This window comes from Falco cherrug, chromosome 2 (genome assembly GCF_023634085.1).
Source record: "Falco cherrug isolate bFalChe1 chromosome 2, bFalChe1.pri, whole genome shotgun sequence".
In the NCBI taxonomy this organism is placed as follows: Eukaryota; Metazoa; Chordata; class Aves; order Falconiformes; family Falconidae; genus Falco; species Falco cherrug.
The window spans coordinates 14,740,708-14,763,921 of NC_073698.1; the positions used below are offsets into that span (position 1 = coordinate 14,740,708).

General features: G+C 36.6%; 1 protein-coding gene across 4 annotated transcripts in view; it reads left to right on the forward strand.

Moving 5' to 3' along the window:
- CNTN5 (contactin 5) overlaps positions 1-23,214 on the forward strand; it is a 678,276-nt gene that overhangs the window by 604,087 nt on the left and 50,975 nt on the right. For all 4 annotated transcript variants that reach the window (XM_055703125.1, XM_055703128.1, XM_055703127.1 and 1 more), the window contains 3 exons: positions 2,586-2,713; positions 3,634-3,809; positions 17,386-17,506. In XM_055703125.1, coding sequence (XP_055559100.1) covers positions 2,586-2,713; positions 3,634-3,809; positions 17,386-17,506 — 425 coding nt within the window. The remainder of the gene's footprint in view (positions 1-2,585; positions 2,714-3,633; positions 3,810-17,385; positions 17,507-23,214) is intronic.

Consider the following 23,214-nt stretch of genomic DNA (forward strand, 5'->3'; position numbering starts at 1 on the left):
TAGACATACCAAGCAGGTGGTCTCTCTGTGACTGAAAGATATTGGCAGGGAAGTCTATGAAAGTCTATGTTCCTGCTGTGTGCAGCAAGTGTTATGTGAATAAATAAAGCATTTCAGTTTCCATCATAACCAGCCTCTGGCTTTTTTCCCAAACACCAAAAATGGGAGAACAGATGAATGTTAGGCATTTTAAGGAAAGTATTAATTTCTGAGCCAAATAATTCACCAGTAAATGTGTTAGCAATTCCTTTGATTGAGTGATTACTCTTTTCCTCATGGATTGCAAGAGCTTTTGGCTAAATAGAAATGTAGCTGATAATATGTATAAGATTCATTAGATAATCTTCCACATGCATCTAACTTTCTTTTTCCCTGAGTTCAGAATGAAAAACAGTTTTATATCAGGACTTACGCTGTGTATAAGCTTTTATAATTTGTAAACACTGTAGGAGTGTCCTTTCATTTGTCTGATGTTGACAGTATATTGATGAAAACTATTACTGTTTTACAAAGGCTATTGTCATACTAACGATGCGATATCCTTAGAGCATTGATCACAGAGCATCTTGATAGGAAAACAAAACGTACACCAAGAGGAAAGGAAGGAAGCTTACATCACTGTCAGTTCCTAAAGCAGATTATTTCTTCAAAGGTGTGACATATTATAACAAAAATTCAGGCCTTTTTATTTGTTGGAAAAAAAAAACAAACAACCCCAAAACTCTGATATAGAGGCATTTGCTTAATATAATGGTGTTTTCTATAAAATTACTTTTAGGCAAAAAATGTGACTTAAATACTGATACATGTTTGTTTAGAGCAAGATGGGACATACATCATCAGATTGCTAGGGAATTTGAGAGCTGGTATGTCCTTCCTCTGCCCCATTCACTTTTGAAGCTATTATTTTATTCTGTCTCTCTGCTGAGAGCAGTGAGTGGTTTCACATCTGAAGTGAATAGAAGCACATTATTCACTGGAATGAAATTCTGTTTTCTCCACCACAATGTTTATAAACCTCAGATAATAAGCCACCATTTTTCACAAACACAAACAGAGAAGAGAGGGTGTTATTCTTTTTCCAGGAGAAAGATATATATGCAGTCTTATATTAGTGATTTACTTTGAGCACATTATTTAATCTTAAGCCTTTGGTAAATCACTCCTAGTTTAAATCAAAGGTAACTCAGCTTTGCATTTTAATATGTGCAGCCTAGAAAGGGAGTTTCTTTCCTTTTTTGAATGCTGCAGAGCCCAAACCAGACCTGTTAATCAGGATGATCAAAACACCTTACTCCTGGTTAAATACTTCTCAAGAGCAAACCACAGCACTGTACCCTCTATGATTTCTGATCATATCCTCAACAGGGAACTCCTGGCAGAAGGAGTGATAGTCAGTACATTAACAGATAGAAAGCCCTCTCTAGAAAGGTAGACCTGAAAATTCAACCATCTCTGGGGAAGAGCCATCCACCTACTTTGACTCTTTCTCTAACACAGAGAGAGGTCATGTCTCCCTTTCAAAATACAGAAGGAAGCTCTTTTTCATATCCTCCTAAAGTTCTGTGTAATACCTGAAAGCACTTGCTGAGGATTATCTGCTTTCAGTGTCCATTTGTGCTGGAAGGCCACCAACCTACATCTACCAAGTCCTTTGAGAGAGCCATATCCACTACCCAAGCTGGGAAAGGATATACAACATCTGCAAGCATGGCTTAAATGCCATGTAAGAGTTGCCATGTTCCTTTTAGGCTTGTAGTTCTTCTCTGATAGAAAAGCAGCAACAATTATTTACAGCTCTTCCAGGGCTGCAGCTTTAACACATAATAAATTCAGGGGCGTTGTCATTTCAGAACAGAAAAAATGTGTTAATTTTCACCTCTATGTATCTTCATGGACTTTGTGATTAATACTGTGTTAGCAAAGGCAAAATCTGAAACTCCTAAATGTAAATGGTTGAACAACATTTCTCATGAGTATACTTCAGTGCTGTTACTTACTTAGAGATGTAGTGAAGCTGCAATCATACAAGTCAAGGGAAAAAAAAAAGCTGAAATACAAGAAAGCAGAGATTATTTAAGTCCCAATGCTACACTGTGTAGTGATGCCATAAATCATATTTTGACCAGACACAATTAATTTTATGTTTTTTCTAGTCCTCTTTTACATTTTACTTCCCATTCCTCTTAGATTTGATTTTTAAGGTCATTTTTTCTAAATGGATTAGCCAGTGCTTGATATTGAAATGTGATTTGACAATAATATAGCAGTGAAACTTTAAAGACAAATTATGAACAATCACCTTTTTTAATTCTTACAAAAGGTTCATTAAAATTCACCACTGATAAGTGTCAAAGGATACTAATCCACTAATGCTTCCCTGAAACTTTTTGAATAAAGAAAGGAGGAGTAAAATGGATTTATTACAACCTTTCTGAAACAGAATTCAATTATCATCTTCCTCATCCCTTGCTACAGAGGCAGCAGTCTTTAATCCTATTTATTAGCTCTAAAAGTTGTCATCATAAAATCTGGCTGCTAGGACAGGAGATATATTTATATATTTATGTATTTATCTTTTTCAGGATAACTATTCTTCCACATGGGAGCCTGCGAATCCTGAATGCTTCCAAATCGGATGAAGGAAGGTACTTATGCCAAAGCGTAAATGTATTTGGATCTGCAGAAATCATTGCATCGGTATCTGTTAAAGGTATGAAAAAATACTTTGATGATAATGATGATTTCTCCTTACTAATATCTCATTATTGCTTAGAATCCCCAGCCAGTCACACAATAACATTGTACAGGCTGAATAAAAAAGCTTTTCCAACAAGCTGGGGAGGTAACCTCCCTCTGATCAAGTATTGCATTCCTGCATCAGACTGTATACTCCAGTGGTCATGTCACAGGTGTATGTCAAAAGAATCGGTATACATATATAATCACTCAGATTATAAATAGTACATAAGTAAAAGAATCAACATCCCTTTTAACATGTTTTAACTTTAGGAACTCAGTTACACCTACCTCTTTCTGCATGAGAACGAAGTTTAGGATTAAGGTAATAACCATCAATACAAAATCTAATGAAAGATGTCTCCTTATAGCAGTAATAATAATCAAATGACTGAGTTGTAATTAATTTCTACACCACATTTTTTTCACTTTTCAGCTAAATTCTCATATGATTGTGGTTTCTGTTTCAAGGTGTTTAAGTCTTTTGACTTCTTCCTATATTTAGTATGCCTGGAAACATCCTTTTTCATTGTCAGTGACAAAACTGAGATTTTCATGCAGTCACAAGATTTCAGGTGCTGCAGCCTTAAAAAAAATAATAATAATTAACATGTTTTTCTAAGACTAATAAAACTAATTAAACCTTCTCAGAAGTCCTATAGATTGTTGCTTTGGTTCCTGCCTTATTGCTTCCATAGAACTGGCAGTACCTTCTGTTCACCACTGTCATGTCTTCGTGTGCATTATGAATATATTTCAGTATTTCACCCTATGTATTTGAAATGAACAGTAAATACAAGCTGAGTAGACTAATCAGCACTTGAACATACTATTTTAGCCTTCCACTATAACTAAACTTCCATTGAAATGTTCCTAACCCTTCTATATTTCAAGAACCTACAAGAATAGAGCTGACTCCCAAGAAGATAGAGTTAACGGTTGGAGAAAGCATTGTCCTCAGTTGCAAAGCACTTCATGACAGCACACTCGATGTCACTTTCTATTGGACTCTCAATGGGCAGCCAATTGACTTTGACAAAGAAGGTGGACACTTTGAAAGCATCAAGGCAGTAAGTGACCATGTGTTTGTCATCTGTGTCCTGTGAACTGATAAAAATTTGCATGCTTTTACATGTCTCCCATTTACCAAGTTCTGACAAAATTGAAAGATGACTAGTTTCACTAATGTTAGAAAGAAATGTTACCTAGGGGACATGCAAATTGCAGGTCACTAGAATAACTTCAAGCAGTTTTAATCAAAAAGATATTAAATGTAAACTTATACATCTCGTTATTAATGAGGCATCTGATGATCTTTGTGAGGGAGCAGAAAGTAGTTGAAATCAAATCCTCCTTAAATTCTTCTGTTCATTTTAATATAGAAAAGATGCTGCTAAGCATTGATGTCTTTCTCACAGATAACACGGCTGTTGGAATGCCCTCACCTCCTAGTGCTTTTACTTGCCTAGCATATATTTTAATATCTGAATGAATAGCAAGGAGTATACTTTATTTTCCAACTCCGCTGCATGAGGTAGATTCTAGCTGTGCAACCGTTATTTAAGTCAATAAGAATCATATGGATAAAATATGCATACCAATTTAAAATATTACCCCTTGATTCAAAAACAATTTAATATGATCAAACAGTATGATAAAGTAATTCAAACCTTTCCCATGTAAAATGGTTTGAACTTTTCGTAGTAGCAGGAAATCTCTAAATGTTAAGAAGTTTGGAAATAGAATCTGCAGTCATTTTACTCGATCTTCCCACTAATGAAATGTAAATCAAATGTCCATGCTATGTTAACAGAGAAAAATGAAACTCACAAAGGTCAGAAAATTTTAAAAGTTAATGTATGTAATTTGAGAACAATGTAGTGAAGTTAACTTTGCATTAAAAATCTTGTCAGCTGCAATCAATTTAGTCTTCTGCTTGCCTTTATGAAAGTCACACTATATTCACTTTGTGGTGTGGTGTTTGGGGTTATTTTAAATGGTTTACTTCAATAAGCTTTTTAATTGAAAAGCATTAGTAATGTCCATCCTAGTGTGAAGGTTCTTAGCATACTTATCTTCATCTGAGGGAGTCCAATACTCAAAATCCAGCACTAAATATACAGGAAGAAAAACTATCATTCTTTTTTTTTTAACTTGCAGGTTAAACTTTCTTTGATTCAAGAAAACCTCCTATGATTACAAATTAACTTCAAGTAATTTCCAAAAACTTGAAATCTAAAATGTGTTACATGGTTCCTTCAGTGTATTTCAGCATCTTCTGTGCTGAAGGGAATTTTCAATCACTGGGAAAAATCCTCAGGCTAGGAAATTTTCAAAGTCATTTCACCTTTCAAAGTAAAGCTAATTTAATGTAATTTCATTTGGTTTATGAAAACAGGATTTTGTAGATCATTCATCAGTAATTCTTCACTAATTTCATTTCTACCAGAGAAAGCCCTCAAATTGGTAGAAGTGAGATTCATTCAAACTGAGAACCTGGTAGATGACACACTGGGACTACTTTCAGACAAATATACATGCAAAACTCACTGAAATTACTGATTCCTTTCATTGTCCTGACATAACAAAAATCTTTCCAAAACCTGGTAGATTAACCAGCTATTTTAGTACAAGTTTATGACTTCCTTCACACTGTGATGCTACTCAGTCACTGCTACTTTACTAAGTAAAAATAGTACTAATCGCTCATAATGGAGTCAGTAATGTCTAGATGACTAAGTGTATTAAAAACCCATTTTTATTAAGTTAAAATCTGTCACCTTTCTTTTCAGAGGCATGCAAGCAATTTTTTTCTCCTAAAACATACTTTTTTGCAACAGCAAACTTAACCTGATGAGAAACAAACAAACAAAAAAAAAATTAATCAAGCTGACAAGAACGTATTGTACATTTTGCAAAAGACTGCAAAATCAGATCCTACCTTGTTACTGTTAAACCAGTGTTGAAATAGTGAAATACTATGAAACTATAAAGAAATACCAAAATGAAGCATCAGACCCTGGTATTTTTAGACTAGCTTCATTTGCCTTTACAAGATTGCTCACACAAGAGATGGTCAAGCTATACTTCATTTAGTTGCCTTCCTAACTCATTTCAATGTCAAGATTATTTTTTTTTTTCTGGCTTTCACTATAAAGAGAGAACAGAAAGGCTTGGATCAACTAGAACAGGGCTGAAAATATTATTAACATGTTACAGGCAGGATGGGGAGGGGGACACTCCTTTTCAGAACAGAGGTAACAAAACATGTCCCTTTTAGAACATGAATTTTTGTGAATGCAGTTGGAAACAAAATATGACACAACCTTCTCCCTCTTTGAAAGCAGTAGTTACAATATATGTAATGTCCCTTCCCCAAAAGGCATTTCTTGACTTTTTGCATTGTCCCAGAATGAAGATTAATTAGTTGAGAGATGAAAAAGTCAAAAATAGTGATTGTGGTAATACCACAATTTTTTGTATGGTTTGACACAAAGCCTCATAATTCCATAATTACCCATAATTCCCATAACTACTCATTTGTGGAATGTTGTCAATTGTATCTCATTATCATTTCTGTTGACCACATAAGCATGTGAAATTAATCACAAGGATGAAAATGTATTTCTTGTGTTTCTTTGCTAAAATCTAAAGCGTGACAGGTACTAGGGGAAAGCAAGAGAAAATAAAACTCTTCTGTTTCTTCTGCCATGTAATCTCCTTTAACCTATCCACTGTCAAAGGAGTGATACACAATGTGATAAAGACACAAATTTAAGGGTGCAGAAAAACGGAACTTAAAGTAAACTTGAGATCTGACCGAATTCCATCTATATCCCTTATTTTGCATTTCAAAATGAAATATTTTTTAATTGTGTGAGTTGATCCTGAACAAAATGCTTTTTAATACAGTACATTTAAGAAAAATATCCTTTGTGCACATGAAGATACAGAATTATACACGCAGTTTGTTCTGCATGCACTGATAATTCATCAGACAAAGAAATGTTCAGGTTTGTTTGGGTTTTGTTTATTTGTTTGAAAGCCTGACAAATTGAACATTATTTGAATGGGTTTTGTTAATAATAAAACCATTGTCAGCCTCTCACCACTGGTTGCATACCTCATACTTTCACTGTGGCAGACCCGGGTGTTAAGTATGATGAACATTCTGATGCTTAAAACAGTGTTATAAAAGCTACCACCAAAGTAACATTTGTTTGGGCTGTAGATAAATTTTGACTTGATAAAATTGCATGCTCCATAGCAATTAAAATTAAAAGGAAAAGGAAAAGCTTGTCTTAGTAATATATATTGCTTTGCTTGTTTTTGAATTTTATCTGTAGCTTTTATACCCAAAAAAAAAGTGTTATCACTTTTCATACTGAGAACTAATTTTTTTACAAATTGAAGCCATTTTTGCTGTTATTTACTGAGCTATCAAGGATTTAGTACCTGTAGCAATTTAGATACTTCAGGGACTTGCCTGGCAAGAGACTAATTGTGATAAGGTTGTCAAGTGTAACAAAGCTGTGCATGAAGGGAATCTTAAGGAAAAGAGACCAAACTCTACTGGAGTGACAGCTGCAGACTGCATTCCAGGAAAGGAAAAGTTCCCAAATGTTGTGCATACACTTAGTAGCAGAACCTTTGGCATTAGAAAAGTCTTACTATGTCTACCAAAAGACTCAATAACACTAGGTTTTGTGAGGGGCAACCAGTGTAACTAATAGAAACAGCTTTGCATGGAAGTCTGAGTTGCCAAAATTTCTTTCTAGCAACACCAGTGAGCACTTGTGCACAAAAAAAAAATAGACTTGCTTATTTTTATTAGGGTAGCTTTGATTTGCTGTGCTTTGCGTCAAATCCAGAAATCTTGTTCAAAGTCTATTCAGAATTTTCTAAGATCTAAGATCTCCTTAATTTTGTCCTACAGGTATCCCTTTTCTAGCTGATTTTACAAGTAGATTTTCATCCAGCTATCAATATTCCAGCTTTGTGTTTGAAAGACAATATTGTTTTTATGGCAGCCAAGGAAAATGATTTATTGTGGTTATCCACAGACTGGTAAGCAGCAGCATTGCTCTTAGTGACCCTCACCTTGACCTTCACGAGTACATTACAGACGCAGGAAAGTGACTTAGTCTCAATATCTTCTTGGTCTTTGATCTTAACTGAAACTGCCACCATGGGAAGCAATAAACACAACCTGTCATGTTCTATTTTACAGTGGTCAGTTGTTCACATGGAAGTGAATTGAAATCTATGGTTTCATTTAGAAAAGGCCAGTAAATACAGACTGGACAATTCATTAACTACTGTCTAGCACTGGAGACTTCAATCTGATAACCTAAAACCTGTGAGAGATCATAACTTTGCACCTTTCCTTACATTTTCAAGTGTCTCCTTTATTTGTTTTAGTAATTTAATCATATGTTAGAAGTTAAGATTAAATAGGTAGCACTGAGTTCTATACTACATAAAATCAACTATAACAGCAAGCTGCTAATATTAATATATTTCCTTTTTATTGCACATTAAACCAAACAAGGCTAATTAAATAAGAGTTTTATCTAACACCCTCCCTCCTTTCCATACTGAGAACAGCAATAGTTGTCAAAGGTCTTCCAGAAGAGATGTGTTCTATGCACAGAGTTTTTCTGTACAGGGTAATGCTGCTGTATCAACCTCCTTGAGATCAATTTGTTTCACTATTTATCACAATACTTTCCCACTGATGGAAGAGGCTGAACACAGCCATTACTGTCAACTCAAATCTCCAGACATTTCAGCCCTGTGCTCATTACCAGATTTTGCCCATTTGTCATGCCACAGCCATTAAATACTTGAGTGATCAGAAGCAGTTTCAAAATTAAAAAAAAAAAATGTTGTCAACTGGTAACATAAATGTCTCGTAAACTAAGGAGGATGCAAAATGGAACAGCGATTTCTGGTCAAAAAAATTTTGAAATGTGTCTTTTATGACTGCTAAATACAACCCAAAATCTGAACACAATGATGACTATGGTCTAATAATGCATTTTACCATGCATTGCTTCCAGGATACAAACAGTCCCAGGGAACTGACTCAATTTATAGATAACACCCGCATGCTGCATTAGAACGGTATACTCCAAACTTTTCCTAGAATTAAACAAGTACGTAAACCGGTATGCCCAAGTGCTGTGGCTTTGGCTATGAGCAGAGAGTAAAAGACAGAGGCGAAAAGTAGCCTCTCTTCTATTTAATTTTACTGTAGAGGAGGGAGATAACTGAGCATTTTGGAAAATGCCAGTCTCTGAACATTCCTGAATACCAATCACTATTAAAAACTGACTGTAATAGAAGAGTAATGAAATACAGTCAGATAGTTTTTACACTAGTTTATTCTATCAAGGTATTTTGTACCTTTCCTTGTTTACAAGAAACATTCTAAAGAGAAAACTCTTGGAGTAAATAAAAGACATTTAATTAATGCATTCTTTCCCCCATTTACTTGCAGCTGATGGATCGTTTAACTGCTCGGCACAGTTTTAATCCGGGTTATAACAGCACAACTGATTGTTTGAACACCTGATCAATACCCGCCGCCTTAATGCTAAGTCCTTCCATTTGCAGCACTGCTGCCCATTTTTCACTTGCAGCTCTGCAGCCTCTCTCCCAGGCTGCTGTGGCAGTGTTTTCCAGAGCCTTCCTGGCAGTATTCTTGCATTGCAGTTCCTATGCTGCAGATCTTCTGGCTTTGTTCTCATGGCCTTGCACTTGCAAACCCCAGCCACATTGTCATGGTGGGGTCTCATAGGAAGAAGCTCCCACTGGCCTGAAACTCACACCTCCCTCCTGCCCCCTTTCTTTGTCTCTTGTTTTGTAAACTCAACCACAGTGTGCAGCAAAGTACATAATGGTCATGTAAATACTTCATAAATGTTATCCAACAATGCACATGCTAAGAAGCTTAACAATCAATCACTGTGCTACAACTACTCTTAATTAACATATTCCAATCAACATTAACATATAGCAGGTTTAAGTAGGTCCCAAAGAAAAGATCACAGCACTAGAGGGGAAAAAAAGGCAAAAAATAATCCTTCTCATCTCCACCTAGTGCACTGGAGAGAGCCCCAAGAGGAGAATACTTTTTCTGGCCAGGCACCAAGAAGAGTTTTCCATTTTCCTTTTCTCTCTCTCTCCTCATAGACTTTTTTATTTCTCACCTATGTAGCTTTCTTTGCTAGAGCTGATGTGTGCCATCATCTACAGACCCTGCTAGTAAATCTCTGATCACGTAAGGCTGTCACAACATTCTTTGTGCTGCACACTAATGAAATCCCAATCACATGTCTGCTCTCCATGATTCCTTTTGTGATGTCTTCTCAAAAGGAGACAGTTATCCCAGATGAGTTTTGCTTTCGTTTCTATCATCTTCACGCATCACTATCACCACCCTTCCACTCAAATCATATATGTAGCTCCATGCTCTTCTTTTTCCTCTTTCTGCATCTGTAAACAGGAGCACAGGTACCCCATATTATTTGGTCTTGTCTTGCTTTTTTCTCCTCCTAATAATAACTCAGATGCAGAACACGAATTTACCAACATGAGTATAGTGGGTCTCTCTGTCCTGAAGCTTGCCATTTCATATACCATCTTTTTTTCTCATTCCTTCTCATTTTCAATACTTTTTCTATGTTTTCTTTAATCCCTAGATTTCACAAATCTATCCCGGTACATTACATGCTACCTGACATCTGATATTCATTTAACTTCATCCCTTCCTCTGCCTTCTCTCCATAAAATTAATCAAACTCATTGGCAACAATTCAAGCTGCACTTTAAACTCCTCCCTATCCAACTCCCAATTCTCTCTGGCATCCACTTCCAGTCACCAGTGCTCACCCAAAACAATCGTTCTCATTATTCTTGCTTTCTCCATACAAACTGCTCAAAAATACTGGCACTGGAAGGGTCCACACATCCCCTGGACAACTCATGGATTCACAAACCTGAAAAACATCTTTTTTACTTCTTAAAGATGGGGAAAATCCAACTTGTGTATTATCAGGTATCCCTCAGTCAGCCTGCATCAGGCTGGATACTACTATACCATCATTATTATACTACCACATGCCATTAATCACAACAAAACTAATCACATTATTTTCATCTTCTTTGTTCCAAATGTGCTTATATGATTAAAAGACAGAACTCAGAATATAATCTTCCATTATGACTATATCAACAGAGAAATCTGCTGCTTTTTAACAGATTAAATATTTGCAATTTGTAAATATCATAAGCAGTGAACAGGCAAGTGGTTGGTATGTTCAAAGCTGAGAATTTGCATGAAATGGCACTTAAATTGTCCTAAATGTATTATGAACAGAAGTTGGCTTGAAGTCAACAATCCTTCATAATGCACATATAAATTGTCAGCATAATTTAAAAGAGCTTTATTGTATTGCTATTTTTCACTTACTGTTGATGGTACAAAGCAAACATTGCCATGAAGTTATTCTGTAAGGTCATTAGTTTGCTTCAGATAAATTCACCAAAAATAGACTCCATTGCTAATCAAATATGTCAAATAATCAAGGTTCAACTGGGAAGTAATTTTCTTATTATTTAATCTGACTGAATTTCATTAATTAAGGCTCTTTTTCTGCATCAAATAATGTATGAGTGAGGAATTAAACGAATATGTGTTATCTGTAAAAACACCCATGTATTTTAAGTAATCATTTAAGCTGAACAAGAGAGCATTAACAGTGCAGGTCATTCTTGTTTAGGATTACGTCTCAGTCCCATTTAATTATAGACCATTGTTTTACTGTTTTCAATTTATACAGAATATCAGCTTACAAAATATTTAGGTGCTTTTTAAGTTTTTGTACCTCCCAAGAATTCTCTTCTGTATAGAAACCACTTTGTAGAAAGCATCTTCACCTCTCACTGTCAAGCGATTTAGATGACAGCAAGCAAGCCTCAGTAAACCCCTGTAGGCACAGTAAAGAAGTGACTGAAACACCCCTTAGGCTTTCATCATAAAAGTATTTTTGCAATGGCAGTCAGTGTTTGCCTGGTCTTTTTTTGCCATTGATTTAAGCTTTTGTGGAACCATGATCATTTATAATAGTCTCACTACCCCTTTTAGACATGCTCTTCCCACGCAGAGAGACAATTTTCACCGCATGTTGTCCAGGCTGAGTTCCCAGCCTGAATCCTCGGCACAATGACAGGCAGCCTTTCTAGAACCCAGGCCTTTGCATGCAGAGGGCGAGAGCTGTGAGTCGCCACAGCATCTCTATTGACTACCCAGTATTTTGAACTTCCTTGTCTTTTTGTCCCTCTTTCCAAGATAAATCAGAGCTGTGTTCACAGGACTGCAGTTGAAGTGTGGAAGGGAAGTATGACGATCAATGTGGAAAATGAGCAGCATTCGAAACAAGATTAAGTGAAAGCTAGGATTGGTATGATGACAAGAGAAAGATTCAGGGTTTCTAGGTTTCATATCTATTTTACACATGTGATTCTGTAGTTTGAACATATAACTGTGTAATAAGCAAAACAACATTTAATTCTTCCATGGAGGAGGCAGAGGGAAGTAAGCAGAGACTTACTAAAGGTTCAGAACGTGTACTATAGCATAACTGTGAGCTCCGTTTCAAATGCAGGCAGATAAAGATTGTTCTTGTGCAAAGCCTTCAAAAGAAAAGGTTGGATACTGAATGAACGGCCTTGGTTTAGAGATAAAAACTCAGCAAATGAATGGACAGATTAACAGGGAGGTTTCCTAGCAACTGACTCACAATAATGAACTCACTCTCCCAGAAAGAGTAATACTCTTCACTTGAAGAACCAGATGTAAAGGTTAGTTTACTGTGAAGCAACTCGCAAACTCTTAGGATTTATGAAGTGGAAAGGAAAAAATCCACACCCAGCTTCCTCTCTGTAGGGATGTAGGATGGCTGAAGAAGTACTAATTCACCAACAGTAATTCCTCTGCAAGTTGGCTTCCCCCCTTCCACTGTAAATTCCCAGCATTAGGGCAATGGGTGCAAAAGGCAAATCCAACAAGGTGATCCATGTTGAGCAAAGTATGCATATTCCATGCTTCTTGGAGCCTTTTCAAGTTTGGGGAAGTATCTCCACATCAAAAGCAAATGCTATGTATAGGTGGCACCAATTCTTGTAAAAAATTACTTCACACAAGACCTTACAGGTATAGCTAATTAGATACATTGCAGACACAGCTATGACCTCAGATAACATGCCACACTGCAGCAGAGAGAGCAATAGATTGACACAGCACTAAGCACTGGAGCTTCCCAGAACCTGATGAATAGGATACTCAGGAGCATAATACGAATTATACAATAATTTGTTTTCCTAGAGAAAACATTTCCTAGAGAGATGGCATTGATAGCTGTATTATTATTTATTTACTGCTTAATGAAGACCAGGATTGTGTTGAGTGTTACAGTAGGTCCAGGGCTGATGCTGGCCTTGAAGGTTACATTTAGCTTTCCTTAAAATAATTAGAAGTTGGCTGTTAAACCTATCTGTTTTATTTTAGGGGTTTTCTTAAGCCTTGGCTTAGGTAAAGTACAAGATATATTCCACACAGTAGAGGTTTATACTGAACAAATATAAATGATTTTGATATTTGGCTAAATGGGTAATATATGATATTCGGAACACCAAGGAATATAGATTTTTCTAACAAAATGCTACTTTGAAATAGTGCACTTATTGCAAAATATGTCTTTTCACTGGAAAACATAAAATTAGTGGAATAAAAAGGAGCTTTTAAAAATGTACACTTAATAAAATCAAAATTTAGATGTAGACAAAAAAATTTAAACACTAACCATTTCAGCTTTGAATAATATTGGGACCACATGGTTGCTGATAGACCAGGCTGTTCTAACTCATGTTGGTCCAGGTGAGAGATCTTTCTACACTGTTTGCATCCAGGTCACCAGTTTTTGTCTTCCCCAGAGGGGAGAGTATGTGTCTGCTTTTGTTGAAGCATTACATCTTTTTGCACTGAGAGAAGACTAAAAGCATAAGACAAAGTTTCTGACCTTAGATCTTTTCTTAATGGAGTCTCTGCTGCATTCCTGCTTAGCAGTTTTTTTAAAGCTGCATTGTAATCACTCAAATTTAAGCAGCAGCTGCAATGACAGGGTGCAGAGACTTTTTTAAGATTCGGAAAGCCAGTGCATCAGTTTAAACACACACACACTGGCTTTGTTGTGATCTTGAACCTCTCATTACGAGATAAACTGATCAACAAAATAATCTGTCTTCCAAGACTTGGAAGAGTCTGTAAAATTCATAAAGACCACTTTATAAATACCACTGAACAGCAAATGATATGGTATTTTTAAAGGTCCTGTTCAAACATAGCTCCTGCCTATCTGAATGGAAGCGAAAATGTCCATTATTTCCCATGCTCAAAAATCTAATGTCTGAGCATATATCCATCTGTATAAACACAATGAGTTTAATTTCATTCCACTCACACATCCTAAGCAATGCTGGCTGCACATCCTGTTAAGCTGTAATAAATGTGTTTCATGGGGATCTATTGTACTGCACTGCTCTCCACTTACAGCAATGATTCTTTCAATTGCTGCTTGTCTGCCCAGTTATGCAGGTGTGCAGATGAAATACTTATATTTTTCCTGATAAGAATATTAGGATTCACGCATTCATGAACCCTATAGAAACTGGAGTGACAGCCAAGATTTTTAAAAGCTCCTGAGCAATGAAACCACCGTTGCTATCCATTATGCATTTCCTCCCACTTAACAACAAAACACACATTAAATGTAAATTACCCTCAAAAGGGGACAAATGTGGACTGATTCTGGCCTTCTAGCAGCTAAAGCTTTGTACCAGAATCACTAATCATCTTGAGCAACCCATGTTTCAACGGCTAGTAAATGTTACTGTCCTAGGCAACATAAAGACATTGTAGCCTGAATTTGGTTCCTGGTAGAACTGTGTGCTCTTCTTCTGCATTTAGAGCTGCAGGGTACTCAGATATTCTTTCCGCTGCTGTGATTTTGATATGCCAAAGCAAGAATACAGGAAATGCATTATACCTCACTGGTCTGAGTATCTTCTCTCCAAACACTCTAGTAGGCAAAACACTACAATTGTATTCACGCTTTTAGATCTACAGGGTTATAAAGCTATAGACTATGCCCACATTCACTTTGGTCTTCCTGGCAGCCTTGATGTTCTGCCTCTCTTTTCCTTCTTTGCATGAGTGTGCTTTGGTAAAGATTTTGCCCTGGTGCTACATGGCATATTACAACAAGTTCAGTTCCAAATCTGCAAATGAAGATAAGATTGGCTGAAGAACGTGTGCCAAGGCATGCTGGAAAGGAATTCTTCTGCCTCGAAGGAAAAACTAAAGTATAGAAGATTGGATCTTGGAACCAATCCTGTTTTATCTTGTCTTTAATGACCTTGGCAGAAAAGAGTGTGGAAAAGACAACTGTATGGTACAAAACTGGACGTATTACCAATACAGCAGATGATGAAAGTAACACATAGGAACAGACAAGAAATGTAATATTTCAAAGCACAAGGTCATGCACATATGGACGACTGGTTATAAAGCAGGATTTCATAATTTGCAAATGATTAAGGATAAAGATCTGAGTGTATCTACCCGAGTACAGAATCAATATGTGTCAAAAAAAACAGCCAAAGCTGAATGCAGGTGAAGTTGGTAGCATATTTCAGCACAGCTAGAGAAGTATCAACATGCACACCTGTAGTAAAACTTTATTTTGAATGCAGGATACAATTCTGCTCATTCACAATCAAACTGACTCAAATTAGAACCACTGCACAGGAATATTATGACACAGGGAACATGTAATTCAATGAAAGACTGTCAGCCTTTGCTTGGTTAGCAAAGTAAATAAAATCTGAGAAGGAAAATGCCTATATCCAATAAAAGTTTCTTAAAGTGAAACACAAAGGAAGTGCATATCAACATCTGTATAAAATATAATGTAAGGTATATTATATTATATTAGCTATATAGTAATCAGATATTAAAATATCATATATACTATACTATAAATGGTAAATATAAGTCATATACCATATTGTATTATTTTTATTAAAATATGTTATATCCTGTGACATTATATTATTTTATAAAATGTACTAAACACTATACAATACATTATATATGTACTTTATATAGTACTATATAAACTGAAGATATATAATAGTCAATAGTGGAAGAATATAATACTGGTTTATATAATACAGCAGTATATAATGTTATATATTTTAATGGATATATTATTGTTTGTGTAATTATTAAAATTATGCGTCATATCTTATAGATTGGATAATTGTAGTAATTGTATGTTACATAATTAATTTTTACACAATTATGCCCAAAATATTAACTATATGTAATTTATAATATAATGTTATACAAACTCTACATTAACGTTGAAAAAAATCTCTTACGTTCACGTTATCATACAAAGTAGCAATGATAAGGTAATTCAGAGATATTTTTAGGACATTTTATCTATCTATCCTCAGTTAATCTGCTAAAATTATTTCCATTTGACTATTAAGAGGAAAAAAAATGCCTTGAAAGGAACAAAAATGCAATAATTTGCTAAAATTATTGGTGCTCACATTAAATCAAGAATTTGCAAGCATTTTAAGGATTGCTACACAATGTAGTCAAGGTGTTTTCAGGGTGACTTTTGTTCCCACTTACCTGCTCTTTCCCTGAGTAGTGACTATTTTAAATCAACAATACCTGTGGGCTAGGGATCCCTAAATCTGATGGAGCAACGTTTATTGACTTCAGTAAGTCTGGATAAAACAATGATTTTCTACATGCAAAATCTAGCAGTATCACTTGAATTTATGAAATAATACAGAGATTCTTAGCAAAAGACATTTGTCTTCCAAAAGGCTGTTCTACTTTCCAGTTTTCTCTTTTCTGATCATGATTTTGGGTCATTGTAATTACCGTTTGCTAGAATACTAAAAAACAAAAAGTTGAACTTGTTCTCTATGTACACTTATTCAGGGATTGCATGTTTCAGATTTAAATACAGAAAGATTTCAACAGGTAAAATGAGAAACTGTTTGTATTTCCTCAGTCATATTTAGTATTAATTTTCTCTGTGCTAATAAAAATTGATCAACATTATCTTTCAAGTTATCTTAATTTCATTACAGTAGTGAGACATACTCCAAATGTCACTGCATTGTAGGGAGGAGGAAGAGGAAGAAAGAGCCCTTCATTTGTAAGAGGTCTTGATTGCATTCAGAATATTTCTGTTCATCTCCTTAATGAATTTCTTTGTGCTAGTTTGGAATAATTTCCTTTGAGCATGCAAATATGCACGGTGTGCTTTAAGCAAAGTCAAAGTTAATAAAAAACTGAAATCCTCTTCTTTAATCCCTATTAATGATTGTATAAATGCAATATTCTGATAATCCTCAAAAGAGGGTATTAGGGCACATAAACAGTGCAAGATGAAAGCTGTAATCATGAGTTTCTCAAACTGTACAAAACACCCTCGTAAACTATACCTTGAACAAAGATTTACTGAATTTTAAAGTGGCACTTCATCCTCCTTTCAGCAAGCGTCCTCTGCAGATTTAATGATCAGAAACATCCTCCTGATGCACGCAGGGAGATATGGCTGCAGGGTTGAGACCGCGGCGGACACCGTGTCAGATGAGACGGAACTGCTTGTTAGGGGTGAGTATGCTCACAGTGCTACCTGAAAACACACTCACCAGAAAATATTGTACCAGGAAATTTAAATATGTGGGTTTCAGGGACATCCGTGCTACACATCATTTTTCAGATTTTATACTACTGAGAACATTTTTATTAACCTACTGTCTTTGAAAGCAGTTTCACCATAAACTGACCTGCAGACATGACAACGAGAAACAAAAGACAGTTGGTTAATGGATATACAGTCTTGAGATAGGTAATAGCACAAAAGGTATACCAGATCAGTCAAAATGTAGACAAGTGGCGTCAAGGTGTAGACAAAGCCTGTGTAAGGTAGGTAGGCTGAGTCTGTGTTTTTTTTATGTAATGCTTTACATTTCATCTTATGGTCAAGCCATTCTCTCAGCTTTAATGGTTTAGGAATATTCATTCGCTTCCTAAGAGGAGGAGGGACCGTGCAGCCTTTTCTAAAATAGATATGAGCAAGGAACCAAAAGGCCCATAATATGACATGGGTTTGGTTTTATTCAGACGTGGAATTGTCACCACCAAATTTTGGCTGCATCTTTAGACTCAGATCTGTCATCTGTTGAGTTGCTTTACCTGTCATTTAATGTTCCTGATTATGCACAGGAGCACAGAGCCATTGCCCTGCAGGACCCCAGATCACATCCCGTATCATATCCCAGACCCACTAGTTTACAATAAAGCAGAGTATTAGCACTATGTGCACTCTGTTAAGCAGAGTATTTCTGCATTCTGCACTACCTGTGTGTGTGTGTGTACTCACACATGTGTTCAGTGCCTGACTGGACCAGAGGACTGACTTACCAGCATCAGAGCCCACTAACTGGCATTACAACTGGTGAGTCCTGCAATGCCAGGATAGGTGGATCCCTGCTCAGCAGCACAGCTGGATAGCGTTACTGTAGATTGTACATTTTTGGAAGCATAAATCAAGCTAGACATTTTATTAAATTTTGAAAAACTCCAGATAAAAAAAAATCAAGATTATTTAGAGATTATAATCTTTCAAAAACATTTATTCCACCACAACTTTAGATTTGAGATGTTCGTACCCATTGCTTTTAGGACAAATATATGCTTTAAATGATAAGGTATGTTTCTGGCTGACTGCAGGGCTCTTCACATTGTGATGAAAGTAGCTGTTAAATATTTCCATAAAGTCACTTTGAGGACCATCAGATTTCTATGAGCTATGGCGCTATAAGGATGGTGGTATTCAGTTGCCTCAACACAGACACATAATGTCATTTTAGCTGCCTTATGAAATCTGATTCATCCTTGCAGGTTACGCAGGGCCTTTTGTGTTACCTTTACCTCGCTCAGAGAGGAGCTGGAGGCTCTACAGATAGGCAAGGAAATCTCAACTTTAATGCCATTAAGCTTATCAGTGACAAAAAATCTCTGAGTTTACTGTTATCGAGGAGACTGCAGACTGGACACAAAATTATTTTTTTAAGAGTACTGGTTATATAAATGAGTTTATTGAATTTGGTGTTGAAAATAAATGCTTCTCTGAGGAACAGATTTGAGATTTAAAAAAAAAAAGAAAGGGCATTGTAAGCAGTATCAGAATGTATGCGTGTGGGTGTCTCATTACCATGCCACCTTGCTGATGAAATGAAAACTGCAAGTGCTTTTTAATGGAATTTAAATTCAAATATAATTTGCTTACAATGTTTTCCTTTTCTTGAGACTATGATTTGATAATTTTAAGATACAGTAAGAAATGTTTGCTTCGCTTTCACAAAATGCTTTATACTGTGTGACTTGTCCGATGTAAAATTCAGTTTTCATGGAACTATAGGATATGTTTGGTTCGCTGAAGTAGTTAATTTCCTTAAGATATCTGTAAAACTTATGCAAAAGAGAGTAATGCCAGTATTTCTTTCACCAAAAAATGTAGGATGGTTTTGTTTTGTATTCCAGAAAATGTTTAAAACATTCAGTACAGAGTTGCTAATGATTACTCTTTATAAACTTCAGCATTTCAAAGATCCAGAATATTTAGGAAAATCTAATCTATCTCTTCATATACTGCTACAGGCATTTCATTTTAATTTCAGTATCTCTAATTCTTTTTTCTCCCCCTATCTCAGTTTATAGAGTGCACTCAGTGCAATTTGACACTGTCTGATGATCCCAAATTGCAGCACCTTTCAAACTTCTTTAGGTTTAGCTTTTGGAGGTACTGGACGTTGCTTAGGAGAAGACACCATGAGCAACAGATGTCTCAATAAGTATTTCAGTAAACTCTGAAGAATTCCACCTGACAGAGGAAGCCATCATCTATGAAGAAAACCCATTGCCACTATGCAGTAAAGTCTGAAATCCAAACCTATGTTATTCTTTATTTCCAGTAGAGTTTCTAGGTAAAATAATTTCATTTTAGGCATATTACAAAACATCTTTGTGTTTGAAATGTTGCAGCCCATGGCCAAACTGAGATAGTAGAACCTTTGTTATGAACTGTTAGAAGTACTGATGCAAGAAAAGTTCCAGCACATCCTTGTTCTGACCTTTCTCTCCTTTTGCCTCTACAGAAAATGCCAGTCTTGAACGCTGATAGTATCATACCACCATACAACAGCATTTCAAATGTTAGTTATATTGTAAGGAACATGTAGGGTGGGTTTTTTTAATATATCACTGTAATTTTTAATTCAAAAAATGTTCTGCTTCCACCATTTCTACAGGAAATACATTGGACATGAAGAGTAAATTACATTAAAATAATCTAATTTTCCATCCTTTAGATATTCATGAATATCAGAATTATTGCTATTAGTAAGCTTACTAAATTTATACTGAATTATGTATTCCGCTGCTGCATTATTTTTAAGTCAAAGGACAGTTTTCTAGAACTTTGTAATACCTTGCTGCAGCCTCTTCAGATGCAGTAAAGAGAAACAAACTATTTACAGGTTCCTATTGCTCACAACTCGCATGCTGATCTTCAAGAGACAGACATTCACCACTGCATTTTCAAGCCATTGCAGTGTCTCAGTACCATTTATTACAGAGAAAGCATGCAGTATCCTTAAACCATATTTATCTTTTTTGAAGACACTTTTGATAGTTACTTTATTGGAAGGTTGCTTGAATATATAGCAGGTAACTAACTGTCACTATTTTCACCCTTGTTCTTTTTTGTCCTGCATTATACAGTAGAAGTTTAATTACAAAAATGTCTACCAGTGAAAGACAATCTGAAGAACAGAGAATGAGTAGTGCCAAATAAAACTCAATTCTTTTGGGTCTAATTACTTACAAGAAGGTAATTAATGGTACAAGAAGATTTCTGAATTGACTACATATGTATGTAAATGTGTGTGTGTGCACATGTGCAGAAGAAATTAAGACAGCAGCAAATTTCTATTCTGCAGCTTTCTACAATGAGCTACAGATCTTTTTTAAACTATTTTCAAACTGTTTTAAAATTCACTACCTTACCTCACAGGTCTTGATTTTAGGTAAGTTGCAGTGAAATACACAACTAACAGTATTTTCATTATGATATTTATCTAGTGAATCTCTTTCAGGAACACTTCAAAACTATATATGAAAAGATACTCTAGATCATGTTTGGACAAAATCAAGATTCAAGCCCCATCAGTGCATACTACTCAAAACAAAACATAAATGCTTTTCTAAATGTTTTGAAAATGTGATTAAACTAGGTCTATTAAAGTAAGAAACAACTTTTTAGTGGTCCCTAGTAATTTCTCTGCTCCTTAAATGCTGTTTTTCTAGCCCCGATTACTTATTTTTTTCCTCTTTCTGTTTCATTTTTCTAATGCTACCAATAATGAGTATTTCATCAGAAACAGATGTTCTACTGGCAGCTGGACCTGTCAGGCAGTACATTAGCTTTCCAGCTTAAGTGTCTTGCATTTTAATCTTGGAGCGGGTTGTGAAATGAGCAGTATTTCAGTAGTCTCATGTTAGTCAACAGTGACCTTCAGAGGTCTGCTGTCCTGACATGCATGACATCATCTGTTTATATTCAGATAGGCTACTACCTAAATTCAAAAAGCATTTCTTGTAAAAAACATAGTTCTAAAAAACTGCAATCCATCATCACAAGTTGTTCTTCTTCTTAGGTACTGAAAAAAAAAATAACTCACAATCTTTTATTCATCCATCCGAGATTCATCATGCTCTCTAGATAGACGCATTGACTCTGTGGAAGGCACAGAGTCCTAATATGAGGAGGATGAGAGGATTCAGCTCAAAAGCCAGAACTGATTTAAGGTAGAAGAAGCAATGCCAACCACTTACAGCTTAGCTCAGAACTGCAATGTTTATCTACAAGGCAGGATATCTCTTCTTTGCTGTCTCAGACTGAGGCTCAAATATACGCTTGTCTCTCTTCAAGAGCATGCTATACCTCCAGGCAGTAGATTAGGTGGAAATCAAGCAAGGAAGAGGGTCAACAGAACAGCTATGTTGGACTTCTGAAGGGCACACTTTGGCCTAAAGAGACTGGTTGACAAGAGTCCCTTGGGAGATAGTTCTGAAGGGCCAAGGGGCCCAGGAAGGCTGGGCATTCTTCAGGAATTAAGTTTAAAGGCGCAGGAGCAGGGTGTCCCCATGTGCCAAAAGATGAGCCAGCAGAGGAGAAGACCAGCCTGGCTAAATAGAGAGATTTGGCTGGAACTCAGGTAAAAAAGGAGAATTTACCACCTTTGGAAGAAGGGGCAGGCATCTCTGGAGGATATAAGGATGTCATGAGGTTATGCAGGGAGAAGGTCAGAGAGGCAAAAGCCCAGCTGGAACTCAGGCTGGCCACTGCTGTAAATGATAACAAAAATGTTTTACAAATACATCAGATATAAAAGGAGGTCCAAGGATAATCTCCATTCTTTACTGGATATGGGGGAGAACATTGCCACAAGGGATGAGGAAAAGGTTGAGGTACTTAATGCCTTCTTTGCCTCACTCTCTATAATAACAAGACCACTTACCTTCAGGGTACTCAGCCCCCTGAGCTGGAAGGCAGGGATGAGGAGCAGAATGGAGTCCCCATAGTCCAGGAGGGAATGGTAAGTCACCTGCTGCTCCACTGAGACACGCACAAGTCTGTGGGGCCAGATGGGATCCACCTGAGGGTACTGAGGCAGTTGACAGAGGAGCTTGCCAAGACACTCTCCAGCATTTATCAACAGTCATGGCTAACTGGGAAGGTTCCAGAAGGCTGGAGGTCAGCCAATGTGACACCCATCTACAAGAAGGGCAGGAAGGAGTATCCAGGGAACTACAGACCTGTCAGCCTGACCTTGGTGTTGGGGAAGGTTATGGAGCAGATGACCCTGAGTGCCATCATGTGACATGTACAGGACAACTGCCAGATCAGGCCCAGCCAGCACGGGGTTATGAAAGGCAGGTCCTGATTGAGGAACCTGAGCAACTTCTACGACAAGATGGCCCACCTAGTGAACGAGGGAAAGGCTGTGGATGTTGTCTACCTGCACCTTACTAAAGCCTTTGACACTGTCTCCCACAGCATTCCCCTGGAGAAACTGACTGTTCATGGCTTGGATGGGTGTGCTTTATACTGGGTTAAAAGCTGGCTGGACAGCTGAGCCCAGAGTGTGGTGGTGAATGGAGTTACATAGAGCTGGTGGCCAGTCACAAGTGGTGATCCCCAGGGCTCAGTATTGGGGCCAGTCCTGTTTAAGATCTTTGTTGATGATCTGGGT